At 39.1% G+C, this 17,444-nt stretch overlaps 1 protein-coding gene across 3 annotated transcripts in view; it reads right to left on the bottom strand.

The window, feature by feature from the left end:
• Positions 1–17,444, bottom strand: part of MSH3 (mutS homolog 3) — a 138,874-nt gene that overhangs the window by 92,870 nt on the left and 28,560 nt on the right. For all 3 annotated transcript variants that reach the window (XM_036020474.1, XM_036020476.1, XM_036020475.1), the window contains exon 9: positions 2,475–2,584. In XM_036020474.1, coding sequence (XP_035876367.1) covers positions 2,475–2,584 — 110 coding nt within the window. The remainder of the gene's footprint in view (positions 1–2,474; positions 2,585–17,444) is intronic.

Raw genomic sequence — 17,444 nt, 5'->3', positions numbered from 1 at the left:
AAAAATTATCCACAATATATTGCCAAGTGAGGGAAAAGAAAGCTGTATCATTCTCAGCTCTCACCAGGGGTACTGCAACAGCTTTCCACTGGGTCTCTCAGCTTCATCCCTGTGCACTATAGGGTATTCTTAACAGAACAGCCCAAGGAATCCTTTAATCCTTTTTTAAAAGTACATCAAATCATTAGACTATGCTGCTTAGAAGTCCTCCAACATTCTCCAACTCACTGAGAGAAAAAGCACAAGTCCTTGCGTCTATAAGGCCCTACACGACTTGCCTTCCATCTCCTCTTTCCTGAGCTCCCCTCTTAATGTCCTCCCCCTTAGTTACTGTGTAACTAAGGCTCCTGAGTCACAGCACCCAGGCTCCTTGCTGCTCCTTAAACATCCGAGGCACTTAAGAAATGCAGTGCTTCCTGCTGTCTCTGCCCGCAGCCCTGCTCCTTCACATGGCCACCTGGCTTTCCCCCTCAACTCCTCAATCTTTGCTCACATCTCTGCTCTAGGGCCACCTTCTCAGGGAAGCTCCCTTCACCACCCTGTTTAAAAGCCCACCTCAGGGACTAAGGAGTACAAACTGGCACTTACAAAAGAGTCACAGGGATGTAAAGTACAGCTTAAAGAATACAGTCAATAAAACTGCAATAACTACACATATTGTCAGGAGAAGACTAGACTTATTGGAAGGATCGTGTCATAAGTTATATAAATGTCTAATCACTATGCTGTATACTCTCTTCCTTGCCTTACTTTCTTCATAGCACATATCAGCTTCAAACACACTAACTTATTTTATTGTACGATACGTCCCTCCACATTAAAATGTAAACTCCAAAGGGGCAGGAATTTTTGTCTGTTTTATTCCTTATTGCATGCACAATGCCTCACATAATTGGCATTCAATAAAAAGTAGTTGAAAGAATAAATTCAAGTTATATCCAACAAATATACACAATTATATATGTTTATGTACATATAAACACATGTTCATATATAGATAAACATGTGGAATTGTACATAAAAAAATTCATAAAGGTTTGAGGGGGGACTTTTACTTTTTTCTGTATACACAACTATGTTGTGACTTTTTTGCAATAGGCATTTATTACTTTTAGAAATAAAAAATATTATGAAATATCCTATACAAATCAGTAATGCAAAATATCTTATTAATTTCAACTATAACTTTGTATAAAAATAAGATGTAAATAAAGAGTTAAAACCCCTTCTTCTCTTGTGAGAATTTCGTCTTCTTTTAACTTTCCAGTCCCGTTTCCCAGGAAACCCGACGAAGATGAAATGTCAGTGAGTTATGAAGTAGCACAGCACATGGTACAAATGGCCTGAAACCAGTAAGTTGCACCTGAACTAGGAGAAACCATAAATACCTGATTCCAGAAATTTGGCCTTCCCTGATAGTGCACTCACTCTTTGAACTTGTCATGTCTTTTGTAGAAATTCCAGCAAGGAAAATGGGTTCCTCTGGAACATGGGGCTTCTGAACCAGACAGACCCTGCACCCGCCTACTGAGAGTCTCCTTTCTTTGCAGCTGAGCTGTCACTGGCAGAGGGGGACACTTGAGCACCAAGGGCTCTGTGAACTGCCACAAAAACCGCTAAGGACCACTCGCACTAAGAGGGGAACATGTGCCCTGACGGCAAGCCAGGTTGTCTGTCTGCTATCCTAAGTGACCTGACGCCAAGCATGGCTTATGGTAGTCTTATGACTCACTCTTGTCTTTCACGGAGCATAAGACGATGATGACCCCTCAGTGATAGTGTCACAGGCTGGTGTCATAAGTGGGTTACACGCTCAGACCCTCAATTCAATCTGGCCAACTCACCATGAGATTAAAAGGGAAGGGGAGAGAAATGCTAACAGGACACTGATGCCTGGGAGGGAGCTGCTCTGCCTGTGGTCCAATGGTGAAAGCTCTGCAGCCTGTGACAAGGGATAAAAATGGACCTGAACATCTGTGGGGCTGGCAGGCATGAGGGGTACAGACCAAAGCAAGCACTGATACCTGCTGGAAGAAATGAGAATTAGGCAAATAATGGTTACCTAACATATTAAGACCTTGTCTTTAATGTTCTGGTATTTAAATTCTGGTGATCAACCTTTTGAAATGCTACCCTTCATGAAGAGATATATCCAAATGTCCTATAAAATTACAAAGAAAATAATGGGTCATCTTTCAGGAGAAACAAGAAGAAAAGCTGGTCAGTCAGTATCTCCTTACACTCCGATGAATATGTCAAAAATATCAAATTACTAAGCGGTCATAACCACAAAGGAAGAACTATAGTGGTGTTTTTCATGAGTGCAAGAACAATAAACTCTTCCCTCTATTTCTTCCAGTTATGCATTGGTAACTATTTAATTTTTATTAAATTGAAAGTCAAGCTTGCACCTTTATCCAAACCTCCATTTGGTTAAATTTGAGGACTTACGCTAACACGTATATAATATTTACCATTGATGTCAACATCTTTTGCATAAAACTCTGTGACCACCTGGAAAGCATGGCTGTATTCAAAATACATGTTATCCATCCTTTCTACTCGAATTCTGTCATCCCGCACACTGAAAGAAAAAAAATGAAAATTTCAAAAATAATTCTCCATAATCTTGAACTGTCTGTATTTAGGCCTTGGCGTAACTGAAAAAAATAGTCATTCTTTATTCTCTCCGAAGTTAAAAAAAAATTTAGTTTCCCTATTGAAAAGTTCCATTTCACAAATTATAACTACTACTTTTACAAATGGTACTTTATACCACCTGGCACATTGTGAGTACTTTACATATATTATCATCAAGAAGTCACTAAAATTAAGGTCAATTATTTTAATAAATACAAAAGAGAGAAAAATGGGGAAGCATCACTGCAATTTAATTGCATCATTTGTTTAACTACTCCAGCACCAGGATCCGCCACCAGGGATTCTTTCCCGGAAGCAGGGGTGAAGTCCACGTCGGGTGCGCGTTTGCTCACTCCACTCACACCACGGCCGCCAGTCAAATACAGCCAATTCCCCTTAGGTCAGCTCTCACTCTTTATTTAAAATGGTTCAGTCATCTTTTTAAAATTTTACATAAATATATATAAAATGTGTTTTTTCTTGTGTATGAACATTCTCACGCACGTCATTGTTTTATAAAAATAGGATCACATTTTACAAACTTTTCTGCATCTTGTTTCCTTCACTAAGCAGTAACTCTTGGAAATCCCTCCACATAAAGTAACCTAACTACAGTTCATTTTTTAATAGCTGAAAAATACCTCTTCGTATGTAAAAGCCCTAACTTTTACATGCTATTACAACCATTTCTTTATTATCAGATAATCATTTCGTGTTAACATTCTGTCACATGTTGCTTTAAAACATATAAAAATAAAAATAAAACATTACAGATATATAACATCCCATTGTTAAGGAAAGCATAATTTATAAAGGACATATAGACAACAACAAGGAGGGGTGGAAATGGGGGAAGGAGGCAGGGAGGGCTGGGGTGCTGGGGAGGGGTGGAGGGAAAAGGCAGAAAATTGTACTTAACAATAAAAAAAGAAAACATGTTTTATTTATTAGTGTCTTTTATATCTAGCAATAATGTTCTATCACTTTTAACTGGTTGTACTCACTCTTAGATATACAAGGGTGGACAAAAGTAGGTTAATGATAATAATAGAACAATAATTAACAAATAAGTAATAATATAAGAATAAACTGTTTCATGTACTCACAGCTGTAAACCTGCTTTTTCCCATTCCTGTACCATAGATTAATACTACTGTAATGGAAACTTTTACTTATAGTTACTAAAGTATTACCATTGGTGTGTATGGGCCTATCAATTTTTATATGTAGCAACAGTGCTCAACACTAATTGAATTTTTGGCATCATTTGTTTAAAAAATTGTTTTGTCTCTCCTTTACAAATTCTATTCTTCATTTCTTTTCCCTTCCTCATTATACTGCTGGCTAGGACGTTCAGGGCTGTGTTGGACAAACGTAACACTAACAGGCATCCTTTGTCTTCTTACTGACACTAACAGGAATGCTTCTAAAGTTTCAACTCCTAAATACAATGTTTGCTGCAGGTTTTGGAATGACTTATTAGTCTAAGGTTTGGTAAGCTTCCCAGTTTTGGCAAAAAATAAAATTTTAGCATAAAGGATTACTGAATCTTACCTAATGTTCTGTCTACATGTGTTAAAATGATGATGTGGTTCCTCTCACTTAATTTCTTAACATATTCTTCATATTTTCTGATGCTGAACAATTCTTGCTTTCCCAGGATATAATATCCTTGTCATGATGTTCTGTGTTGCTCAAATAAAGTTATAAATTGATTTCTTCGTGTTTTAATTTTTTTCCAGGAAATCTGTGCTAGCATACTTAGCTCCAAAGGCTTTTTCTGTTCTACTACAAGACTAGGCAGACATAAGCAGATTCAAGAAGAAACCTAAGAGGGAGGATTTTCTCCCATCTGTGGTGCTGAGGAAGGATTTTTCCACCTTAATCCACTGGAGAGAGAGTGTGAGCCCAACTACTGCAAATCTCTTATCAATGTTTATCTTCCTGTAGACTCCCTTAATACCTGGATTTTACGAAGCCTACAGCAAAGTTATTATTTAGCAAACCAAGAAGCAATGAATGACCTTACATGTGCTCTACAGTGTTTTTGTACAAGTTCCAAGAGTGAACATAAGAGGCAGCTGGTAACTCAATTACTGTTCTAATTAACGTTTTGTTTGGTAAGTAGATAAGGATTTAGAAACCCATTAAATAAAAATGGATTTGTCAGTTATCCTTGAGGCTTTCGTGGCAGTATTACAATAGTGTTAAATTCATCATTCTGCAATTTGTACATTAAACATCCTCATGCAAAATTTTTTTCACAAACCAGCTGTAGTTAAAATCTCACATCTGTGTTTTCCTAGATTTCTCAAATTCAGTCAAGTTGGAACACTTGTATGCATAATGAGTCATATCCAACCAGATTTTTGTCAAACTAGATCTTAGTAAATTTCTACATTAAACACAGACTGTCCATGACTTGCGGCCAAGATGGAGGCTTAGGTAGATACACTTTGCCTCCTCACATAACCAAAAAAAAGACAACAACAAATTTAAAAACAAAATACAAACAGAACTGCCAAAAAATCAAACTGCATGGAAGGAAGTCCGACAACCAAGGAGTTAAAGAAGAAACATTCATCAAGGCTGATAGGAGGAGCAGAGATGGGCAGCCAGGGTGGAGAGGATACACATCAAGGCAGCTGCTGGAGGACCAGTGCTTCCACACTTGCATACGGACAAACTGGGAGGAACAACTGGGGAGCCAGGGACCCAGATTGACCATGCAACACAGGATTCCAGCTCAGGAAAAGAAAGCCTCAAAACCTCTGGCTATAAAAAGCTGTGGGGGTTGCAGGGACAAGAGAAACTCCCAGCCTTACAAGGAAGTTCATTGGAGAGACCCACAGGGTCCTAGAATGTACACAAACCCACCCACCAACCCAGGAATAAGCACCAGAAGGGCCCAATTTGCTTGTGGGTAGCAGGGGAAGTGACTGAAAGCCAGCAGAGACTTGAGCACGCAGCATTGTTCCCTCTTGGGCCCCTCCCCCACAGACAACACCTCAACACTGCGACGTAGGTTGCCCTACCCCAGCAAATACCTAAGGCTCCACTCCTTACTAAGCAAGAGGCATGATGAGACAAAGAAATACAGCCCAAAGGAAAGAACACATCAAAAGTCCAAAAAATAGAACCAAGCAATGAAGAAATAGCCAACCGATCAGATGCAGAGTTCAAAACACTGGTAATCAGGATGCTCACAGAAATGGCTGAGTATGGTCTCAAAATAGAGGACAAAGTGAAGGCTATGCAAAGTGAAATAAAGAATAATATATAGGAAACCAAGAGTGAAGGGAAGGAAACTAGAACTAAAATCAATAATTTGGAGAAGGAAGAAATAAAAATTCAATCAGAACAGAATGAAGAAACAAGAATTCAAAAAAATGAGGAGATGCTGAGGAACCTCTAGGACAACTTAAACATTCCAACATTCAAATCACAGGGGGGCCAGAAGGAGAACAACAGCAAGAAGTTGAAAATTTATTTGAAAAAATGAAGAAGAATTTCCCCAATCTGGCAAAGGAAATAGAATTCCAGGAAGTCCAGGAAGCTCAGAGATTCCCAAAGAAGTTGGACTCAAGGAAGCACACACCACAGCACATCCTAATTATACTACCCAAGATTAAAGATAAGGAGAGAAGTTTTAAAAGTAACAAAAGGAAAGTTATCTACAGAGGAGTTCCCATCAGACTATCAGCTGATTTCTCAAAAGAAACCTTGCAGACAAGAAGGTGCTGGAAAGAAGTACTCAAAGTCATGAAAGGCAAGGACCTACATCCAAGATGACTCTATCCAGCAAAGCTTTCATTTAGAATGGAAGGGCAGATAAAATGCTTCCCAGATAAGGTTAAGTTACAGGAGTTCATCATCACCAAGCCCTTATTACATGAAACATTAAAGGGACATTTCTTCTTTTTCTTAGATAAGAAAATGATCAAAAATATGAACAGTAAAACGACAACAAACTCACAACTATTAACAAATGACCTAAAAAACAAAAACAAAAACTAAGCAAACAACTAGAACAGATTCACAGAAATAGAGATCACAGGGAGAGTTAACAGCAGGAACAAGCAGGGAGAATGGGGTAAAAGGTACAGGGAATAAGAAGCATAAATGGTAGGTAAAAAATAGACAGGGGGAGGTTAAGAATAGTATAGGAAATGGAGAAGCTAAAGAACTTATATGCACAACCCACGAACATGTACTAAAGGGGGGGATTGTGGGAGGAGGAGGGGGTACATGGCGGAGGGGAATAAAGAGGAGGGAAAAACTGGGACATCTGTAATAGCACAATCAATAAAATATACTTAAAAAAACTAAAAAGCAAAAGTCAATTACAAAAAAAATATAACACAGAACTGTCCATTTGATTTCTTCAAACTGGAGTCTATAAAATATCCACATCAGAATCGTGCGCAACACACAATAAAAGCGCAGATTCCACGCTGCAAATGTGTTGAATCTGGACTCAGTAGGAAGCCAGGGGCTCGCAGGGGCGATTCCCAGGCGAACTGCGGACTGAAAACACTAGTCTACATCAACAATACTAGCAGCCACCCGAGGACAGAATACAAAGTAGAAATGTAAATCCTCTCCGATGATAGTGTATGTTTCGGCTGCTATATTACAGAGGCAGTAAATATGTTCTCATCAAAAAAAGATGACTTTTTAAAGTCATCTATGGATGCTCATGTACTGACCTGGTCTGCAATATTATGGACACACCTTCCGTTTCCCACCCTCTACAGAGGCTGTCTGCTCCTCCCTGCGCCACGGCGGCGACCCCTTTCTGGGACGGGGGGACTAATGTCAGGATGTGGGTTTCAGTCATTACATGAAGTATGCCAAGCCAGACTGTTTTAAAATAAGATTTCTAAGTTTTAAAAATTATTTTTATATGTAACATGCCTCTCTGTTGCCAAATAGATTGTTTTTGAAAATGAAATGGTGATAAAACTCTCAACACATGTGCAGCCCACACTAAAAAAATAAAGGTTGGGGGAAGGACTGCAGACCCAATAATATCTTTTAATGTCAACTTGATGGCTCTCTGGTGTTGAGTAACAGGCCACCTACAAAGATTGTGAACTAACATTCAACTGTGACCAAACAAATGGCAGCTTACCAATTTTATGATCTATGTCAACCTTAGAAATTGTAATTTTTATAGACAAAAAGAGCCTTGTTAAAGACTGACAATCTACTCTAGGAAAACTCACAAGGCCTCTTCTGACAGTATACTTACTGATAATAATAATACTGTTTGAGATCCAACCTTCCTGGATGAACGATTAATTCTCTCCTTTGAGGACGGACTGAAATAGAGGTTTAGATTGAATAAAAGAGACTATGTAACATAGTTCCAGTGTCTCTATTTTAGAATCAGTATGAAATTAGTCTTATCACTGATTATATTAGTGAACTCTCACTACTTTCTTAGAAGACTAAGGGCCTTATGTGAAATTATAATTATCGAAGACAACCATCAGAACAAAAGTATCAGAATAACACCATAAAAGTAGCAAGGAAAACAGACCACATAGTACAAGATTCTTTTTTCTTTTTTTAGATTTTATTTATGTATTTTTTTAGAGAGAGGGGAAGGGAGGGAGAAGGAGAGGGAGAGAAACATCAGTGTGGGGTTGTCTCTCATGCACCCCCTACTGGGGACCTGGCCCGCAACATAGGCATGTGCCCTGGCTAGGAATCAAACCATGACTGTTTGGTTCACAGTCCAGTGCTTAATCCACTGAGCCACACCAGCCAGGGCAGATTCTTCAAAAGATATGAAAATAGAAAATAAAATAAACTGATATGGGTATGCTAATATCAAATCTATCTGCCATATTGACAAATGTAAATTTGCTAAACTTGCCTATTAAAAGAAAATTAATCTCAGATTGGATTATAAAGGGGGGGGGACCTCTATACTGCAAATAGTAGCACTACTTAAATTCCTAAAGGTTAAAAATACAACAAAAGTTTGGCTGAAAAAGAACTGCTCAGGTGGATATAATAGGAAAAAGCAAATACATAAAAAGAAAACATGGGAAAAGATTTTATTATCAGGCAAGATAGAGTTGAGTACAAAAAGCATTGGCAAGACAAGGCCCCTTATGACAAACAGGGCACAATGGATGAAAAACTTTCACTGTCCTTTTAAAGTACTCTTAGATTTTTGAACCACTGGAATATAGTACTTAGTCAAAAATTAAAATCTTTCATTAAAAAGAGCAAGAGAAAGAAAAAGAAAGAATGGATTACAGGACTTGTGCAGGAGTTCTCAGGAGACACTGATCCACTTTCCTGTACTTGAACGCGGGAGGGAGGCTGAAGTCTGGGGAGGGAATGACTGGAGCCATCCTGCCACCTTGTGGAGCAAAAGAGGAAGACAAACCCAAGGAGGAGAGACAAAGAGCCCCGAAATCCAGCCATGCCTGCTACTAACCTACTTTCTAGCTTTTCACTTACCTGAGCCAGTATGTTCATCTTCACCTTTAAAACAGTCAACTAGAAACTATGGGGTTTTTAAAAAGAAAAAGGGGTCTTCTGATGCCCAAAGAAAGAAGTGGACATAATCACTTAGAGACATGGTAACCTCTACAGAAGTCCACGTGGCCAACAGTGAACTAAGGTGAGGAAAACCCAAAGTCGGATTTCAGAGAGTCAATCTGCTCCAAACCAAAGCAACAGGCAGTAAAAATACATGTCAGAGATTCTGGGGACCAGGAGGAAGCCCCTCCCAACCCTCTCCACTAAGCAGAGCTGAAAGGGGACCTTAGTCAAGTTACCACTACGGACGAGAAATTAAAAGCAAATTTAGGGCCAGGCCCCTGCAGAATTAAAATGAGCTGAGGTAAAGAAACACACCAGGACCTACCCCCAGAGGGCAGGCCTGTTGGGGAGCAACAGGAAAGACTGAGACTTTCTTCACTCAGTGAAGAATTCCTTCACTGTGTGAACTCCATGGGGCCTCGGGCAGGGCCCTAAAGCCCAGGAAGTAATCAAGAATAAATGACAATTGTGTTGTTCCAAAGCCTATGAGAGATGGGACCTATTATCTTAATATAAGAAGTCTGGCCTTGGCTGGGTAGCTCCACTGGTTAGAGTGTCTTCCCAATATGCCAAGGTTGTGGGTTTGATCCCAGGTCAGGGCACATACAAGAATCAACCAATGAAAGCATCAGCAAGTGGAACAACAAATCAATGTTTCTTTCTCTCCTTTGTTCTCTCTCCTTTCTACTCTCTCTCTTAGAGGGGGGAAAAAATCTGTACTAGGTAAATTCATGTCTTTCTAAACCTTTCTCCAGCTTTGATTTTCCACCTTTCTCCAGCTTTGATCCACCTTTCTAAAACTTTGATTTTACTTGTTTTTTCTACAGTAGTTATTACCCTTTTAAGGTTAAGCTCATCAAAAAAATTTCTAACCTGTCTTGCAAATCGGACAGAAAAATACTTCCATCTGCAAGGAGGTCAGGAATACTGAGAGCACTCAAACTTGGGAAACCAAAGGGAAAGCACAGAGGGCACAAAGCCCTAGGACCTGAACAGGACATCATGTCTGTCTGCAGCCATGGCCTGCCGGCTCTTCTTCCTTGACCCTGGAAATCTTCTCTAAGGTAGAGTTCCCTTGTGACAATATTTTAAAACTTCCATCTTCCATCCTTTTTAATGTTTCAGCCCATCACAATCCTGGTTCTTATTACCACCCATCTGCACATAACACACCCCTAGCTCTGTGTGCACATTCTTATTTAACAAGTGGGCCACGACTCACCTCCTCTAAGACACTTTCCCAGAAGAATGACCACATGCTGAGACAGCCTGTGCTTTCTGCTGGACATGTGGGACTGTGGTTTGTAAAGTAATACCTTCAGAATAAAGCTACTTTGTTTTAAGCACACATTTTTTTTGTCAGAAACCTTACTGCCAGAGACAGAAACACAAACTGTAATATGCATTATAAAGGAATGAAAATTTTATGAAATATTTACCAAACGTTAATGATGCTGTAAAACATTACTCCTTTTGATATCCAGAAGCAGAAGTGAGGGGAGGGAAGGGAGTTGTTGCTTCCTGTGTGTTTTTCCTGACAGACCGTGTAACGTAGTGGTTAACAGCATATGCTTCAGAGCCAGGAAGTTGGGCCAAATCCCAATTCTGCCACTTACTCGCTGTCTAACCCTAGACTCAGCTTCTCTGTACTTCAGTTTCCTCATCTATAAAGTCTGTGTCAAAAGAATAGCAGATCCCTCACAGGGCGTTGGTGAAGATTAAATTAGTCAATAATTACCAAAACCTCAGAACAGTGCCTAATATATATATATATAGCATTAGCTTTGCTGTTATTATTACTATTATTATTACTGCTACTGCAGAATGAGAGATGAGAGGAGTTGTGTGCTCAAAGGGCAAGAGACAAAGGGGCGAGAGCTTCAGAATGCAAGTAGCTGGGTGGGACGTGCACAGATAAAATGTCAGCAGTGATGAATCGTCTCAGCGGCCACCAAGGCACATCTCTAACAGCACCTTTTTTGCTCCAGGGTAACAGGACGAAGGTGGGGAAAAATCTAATGTGTGATTTCAGAAACCATAGTTCCTCCCCAAAATACCACCTCACCTACCTCTGATGCTTGAAATAACTTTAAATAGACACAAAGTATTTTCATTTCGTGAGCAGAAACAAAAGGAGTTACTCAATGATCACTTAATTAGTAGTCTTCAAAGATGAGAAAATATTTAGAAAAGCTAATACTACACAAAGGAAAAAAATGAACTTCAACCCCGACTCTCACACTTTGCCCCAAAATGAAATCAAAACATTTAACAGAGTTAAAAGTAAAAGCTCAAACTAATAAACTTCCAGAAGAAAACATGAAAGAAAATCTTCATGACCTTGAGGTAGGCAAAGATTTCTTAGAACATAAAAAAGCACTAACAGAAAAAGAAGAAACCAATAAATCTGACTTCCATCAAAACTAAAACCTTCTGTCCTTCCAAGGTCATCAAGAACATTAAAAGTCAAGCCACAGCGTGGAGGAAAATATTCACAATACATATATCTGACAGTGGATTTTTATTTAGAATCTAGAAGGAATTCTTACAGTTTAATAATCACATAAGCAACCCAATTTTTTTAAATGGGCAAAACAATATATAGGAACAACCAATAAGCACATGAAAATATCACTGGTTATCAGGAAAACCAAGTTAAAACCAAAACAACACACCACTTCACACTATAATGGCTAAATTTAAAAGACTGGCAATACCAAGAGTCAGCAAAGATGTGAGCAACTGCAACTCCCCTACCCTGCTGGTGGGAGCTTGTAATTGAGGCACTGCTTTTATCAAAGTTAGTTTGGCCCATTCTTACCCAGTTAAATATATACTTATCCATACAGCCCCCAAATTGACTCTTGTTTACCCAAAATAAAAACATATGTCCATAAAAAGACTAGTACACAAATGTTCTTAGCAACTTTACTGAAAATAGCCAAAAACCCAAATGTTCAGCAAGTGAATGGATGAACAAGTTTTGGTATACTCATAGAATGAGATTTTGCTGAACAACAGAAAGGAATAAAGTACAGATACACTCAGCAACAGGGATGAACTTCATAAGCACTACGCTGAAAGGAGCTGGCCCCTAAACAGTACCTACTATAATGATTCCATGTACATAAAATTCTAAAATAGTCAAAAATATCCTACAGTATGTCACCCTATAGTGAAAAACCAAATCACTATTTGCAAAGAGGCACAGGGAACTTTCTTGGAAGACAGACATGTTCTTCTTAATTGCAGGGGGGGGAGGGTTCATCAATGTATATATTTGTCAAAATTAATTAACTCATCCACAGATAATGTATAAATTTTACTGCATGTAAATCATACTTGATTAAAGTTTATAAAAAATAAAGCTTTGGATATTTGCCATATAATTTATACAATTACCCTAATACAAGGTAAATTTTTAAAAATAATTTATGCTTCCTGTAGATAATTTTTTTTTCAATTGTACAACCACAAAAGTATTACCTACCATTATATTTGCCTTTGAGGAAAAAAAAGAAAGAAACCCTAGTTTTCTGAGAATGCCAGAAACTTACATAATCCTGAAGACCCCAATCAGCATTAAAATATTCTCAGGTCAGTGGAAATGCATCTCAGACATTTTTCTCATGCATGATTAAAAGCATTTGCTTGGCAACAGACACAAAATCAAGACCATTTCACTCAAATCATGTGCCTTTTGAGTTCATTAACAAGCTCAGGCCTGCCTCAGACAACCTTAAAAAGACTACTTTTCCTAATGTTTTCTTCTGTGAATGCTAACTCTAATATTATCCTGAGAAAGAGCTGCTTCAAAAAAAAATCAACAAATTGACTAGCTTAAATTCACAGTACAATAAATTAAAAATAATACACCAGCTAACTGGTGTTTCCTCCACAATTCAAGTCAACAAATCTTCACTGTTCAAGTAGCATAAGGATGAATGAAAAAAAAAGAAGCTGAATGGTGTTGAAATGGGTTGAATTATGTCCTCCTAAAATTCATATGTGGAAGTCCCAACCCCCTGTATATTAGGATAAGGTCTTTAGAGAGGTAATCAAGTTAAAGTGGGGTGATTAGGGTGAGCCCTAGTCCAAGCTCACTGGTGTCCTTGAGGTGGAATTTGGACACATACACACAAAGAAGATGGTGGTTATCTATGAGTCAAGGAGAAAGGCCCTTCCCACACAGCCCACAGAAGGAACCAGCTTTGCTGACACCTTAACTTTGGACTTCTGGTGTCCACAACTATGAAACAATAAATACCTGTTTTTAAGCCACCCTATCTATGGTACTTTGTTACAGCAATCCTAGCAAACTAATGCACCATGTACTAAAACACTCAACAGCTATTTGGAGATGTTTATAAACAAATTACTAGAATATCAGGAGGATTGGGGAAAATGCTGAGATAGTATAATATCTGCCAATTTCAAGAGTGTAAACATTCTGATCATGGCTGATTTTATTTTTTGTCTTTTGTTTATTGTTATTCTGTTACAGTTGTCTCAGCTTTCCTTGTTTTGCCCTCCTCTGCCCAGCTCACACCCACTCCCACAGTCAATCCCCACACTATGTACATGTCCATGGGTCATTCACACTTGTTCTCTGACTAGTCCCTTCCCCTTCTTCCCACCATCATCCCCCTCAGCCCTCCCCTCTAATCACTGTCAGTCTGTTCCATGTTTCCATGCCTCTGGTTCTATTTTGCTCATTAGTTTACTTTGTTCATTCGATTCCTCTTATAAGTGAGATCATATGGTATTTGTCTTTCACCAACTGGCTTATTTAACTTGGCATAATATTCTCCAGTTCCATGTTGTGACAAAAGGTAGAAATTTCTTTATTCCTTTATTTACACAATGTAGTATTCCACTGTGTAAATGTACCACAATTTTTTGATCCATTCATTTGCTGACAGGCACTTAAGCTGTTTCCAGCACTTAGCTATTGTAAATAGCACTGCTATGAACCTCTAAGAACAAAAGCAGCAAGATCATACAGATTCCCTAAGCCACAAAGAGAATTCTGGAAGATGAAGATGCACTCACTAAGCACCTGGAGAACAGGCAGCACCAAACTTAAGTTTTCCACTTTCGAGGTTAGAAGAAAGACACCCAATAAACACCTCACATCACCACAGCCCCAGGGAACTATTAAATTTCAGCACTGTTTTCTACACTAAGCCAATATTTAACTTGGAATTGTAGTTTTCTAAAAGTCATTCTTCATATCTATGTGTTTGCAGAGCATTGTACTATATCAACACTTTGACAAAGGTAGTATTTTACTAAGATGATGGCAGGAGTGAATAAAGCACACATGTCCCTGAAGGAAAATCTATGCATTGTTAGTACAAAAGAAAAGATAAAGTGGAAGTAAACATGCAACCAGGAAGCAAGACAGCAGCTTCTCTCCTAGAAGCACGGGGGCTTAGAAATAATCTAAGGAAGCCCTTTTCTCTGCAGCACAGGGAAAGTGACAGCATGTGATGAGGCTAAGCTCTGTGTCTCTCTGTAGCAATAAGTAGGTGGGAAGGAGGCAGAATATGACAATCAACCTGCAGGCCAGGCTGTTCCCACTGTTCTCTGGCAAGTAGAAAAAATAGATTTTGTTCTGCATGGGTGGGCAATCTCTTGTCTTAATTTGATCACCCACAAGTAAACTTCACGATATGCGGGGGCTGACAGTTAAGAGTTACATAAAAGACTGTAAAGTATACTTACCTATATGGTAATTCATACATAAATGATACCCTGACTTACCAACTAGAAATTGCTCAGACTTAAAAGGGGCAATAACCACTTCATGAACTACTTTCAAATCTCCAACATTTCAGTCAAAACCAAAACTAGTATTTTAATTCCTATTTGCAACAAAAGTAATGTCTACTTACATAGTATTAAACACCTGTCAGTTTTCAGCTAGGGTAAAAAATGAGGCAGAAGAAACTGGACATCCAAGGAAGAGAGGCAGTGTCTGACCTAATTCCAGTAAATAGTCATTGATTAACAAAAAGTTCTTTAAAGCCACAATCCACCTTAAGAAAATTATTTTACATCATCACCCATACCAACACATATTGATAGTGCACTACTCTTCATTAACATCACAAATTACTATAAACTTAATGGTTTAAAACAACACACATGTATTATCTTACAGCTCTGTAGGTCAGAACTCCAACACGGGTCTCACCAGGCTAAACTCCAGGTGTCAGCCGGAGTGTGCTCCTTTCTACAGGCCCTCGGGGACAATCCGGTTCCCTGCCTTTCCCGCTGCTAGAGGCAGGCTATACTCCTCGGCTCGTGGCTCCTCTCTCCACTTTCAGAGGCAGTGTTGGTGGGTCTGACACCGCATCATTGCATCATTATGACCTCCTCTTCCTCCTTCTCATCTTTCATGTGTAAAAGACTCTTATGATTAATTAGACCCACCTGAATTAATCGGGGTACTCTCTTTATCTTAAAGTCACCTGAGTAGCAACTGTAATTCCTTTGCCATTTAACCTATTTACTTGCTCCAGGGACTAAGACATGGATATCTTTGGAGGGCCACCACTCTGCCTACTGGGCATATAGAGAGAAAGACAAATGATAGATTGACAGATACGCACACAAATACATGCTACTTGACCATCTGTGCCTGCTTCCTCATTTATAAAAATTTATAATTTATAAATTACATAGTAGTTGCTATATAATAATAGTAACCACTTCAAAGAGTTGATATGAAGACTACCTGAGTTAATATGTATAAACAGTCATAGACTATACCTGGTATATAGTAAGGGTTTCATTAACTATTTTTTTTTTTACAAATTCTCATTTCATCTTTGTTTAAATGTTTCCCTCATTATGGAATGTTTTCCCAACACCTGTCCAGTTACCTGTTACCTACCCCTCTAGGCTCTCCCTTAAACGAAGCGTCCCTACGTGGTATGAAAGCGCATTGTCTAACAGAATGGCTACAAATCTTGTGTGCCTACTGAGCATGTTGAACACAAGATGTCAGGCGGACTGAGTCCCCCAGTGGCCGGTTGTATTTCCACCTGTGTGTGATTCTGTGTGTGGAGGGGAGTGTCAGACAGAAAACAAGATATTACTCATTTATTTAAGTTTACATCTTAAAAACTCAAAGGAAACTGGAGACCTTGAAACTACTGACGCAAGAAAGTGAGCCAAGGGACCTACACTCTGTAGAAGCAAACAAAATCCAGAAAAATATGCCCCTTTTGAAGACTGCAGAGAAAAAATAATATTCAGGTGATAATTTTTCACAGGCCTCAGACACCTTGTTTATCAACTGGCAGTTTCAGATTTAAGTCCTTATGATCCATTTTGACCTTGCAGACCTTGAAGGAGTAGTTATCTTTTCAGCCCAGCAGGGGGATTCAGCCCTGTGGCAGTGGCTGCCTGTGAACCACAATGGGACCAGGCACCTTCAGGACTTCTAAGAGGAGCAGAGGTCACTGAACTCGGAAGAATTTATCTACAGATTTTATGTTGGAAACCACAGGGATCTCATCTGACTAGAGAAGGACATCTTCTTCCCCAAATTTTAAATCTACCATCTGGCACACCTCGTTGTTTACTTTGTGAATCGGGGAAACCTTGATCCATGTTCTCAGAAAATGCTCAGAGCGCTGCAGGGTTGTATAGAGACAACTCTGCTGGTAACTTTATTTTTCCGTATTTCACACCTTTCTCTAGCCGTTTCTGGGATGGCCTTGGTTCCCTGATAACCATGGAAATGGCCCTTAATTATTAACAGCCAGAATATGACCAATTCTTCATCTTTCCCTATGATTTTCTTATTGGATCATGAAAAGACATGGGTGAAGGACAAGTGACAAGAGTGTAGGTGAGTAAGGAAAATCCAGTGTGAAACCACTGCCTAATAAAGCCAAGTCTTTCAAATAACAGGAATCATACTTCACAGTGTTATTTGAGCAGTTGCCTGAGAGGCTCCAAGCACAATGGGAAAATCGAGTCCCTTTCGTAGGACCAACCAAAAGAGTTTACCTCTTCCTTTTACATCACTGCTTTCAGAGATAGCTTCTTTTAAATATTGAGTTACCCTTTGAACTCATAACTTTAAAAGATAGTTTTTAGCCCTGGTTGGGTGGCTCAATTGGTCAGAGTGCCATCCGTACACCAAAAATTGCAGGTTTGATTCCTGGTTAGGGCATATACCTAGGTGCAGGTTTTAACCCCAGTTGGGGAGTGTACGGGAGGCA

The sequence above is a fragment of the Phyllostomus discolor genome, chromosome 3 (assembly GCF_004126475.2).
Source record: "Phyllostomus discolor isolate MPI-MPIP mPhyDis1 chromosome 3, mPhyDis1.pri.v3, whole genome shotgun sequence".
Classification (NCBI taxonomy): Eukaryota; Metazoa; Chordata; class Mammalia; order Chiroptera; family Phyllostomidae; genus Phyllostomus; species Phyllostomus discolor.
Note: the sequence above shows the minus strand (reverse complement) of the source record. Positions and strands in the feature narration are given on the sequence as shown.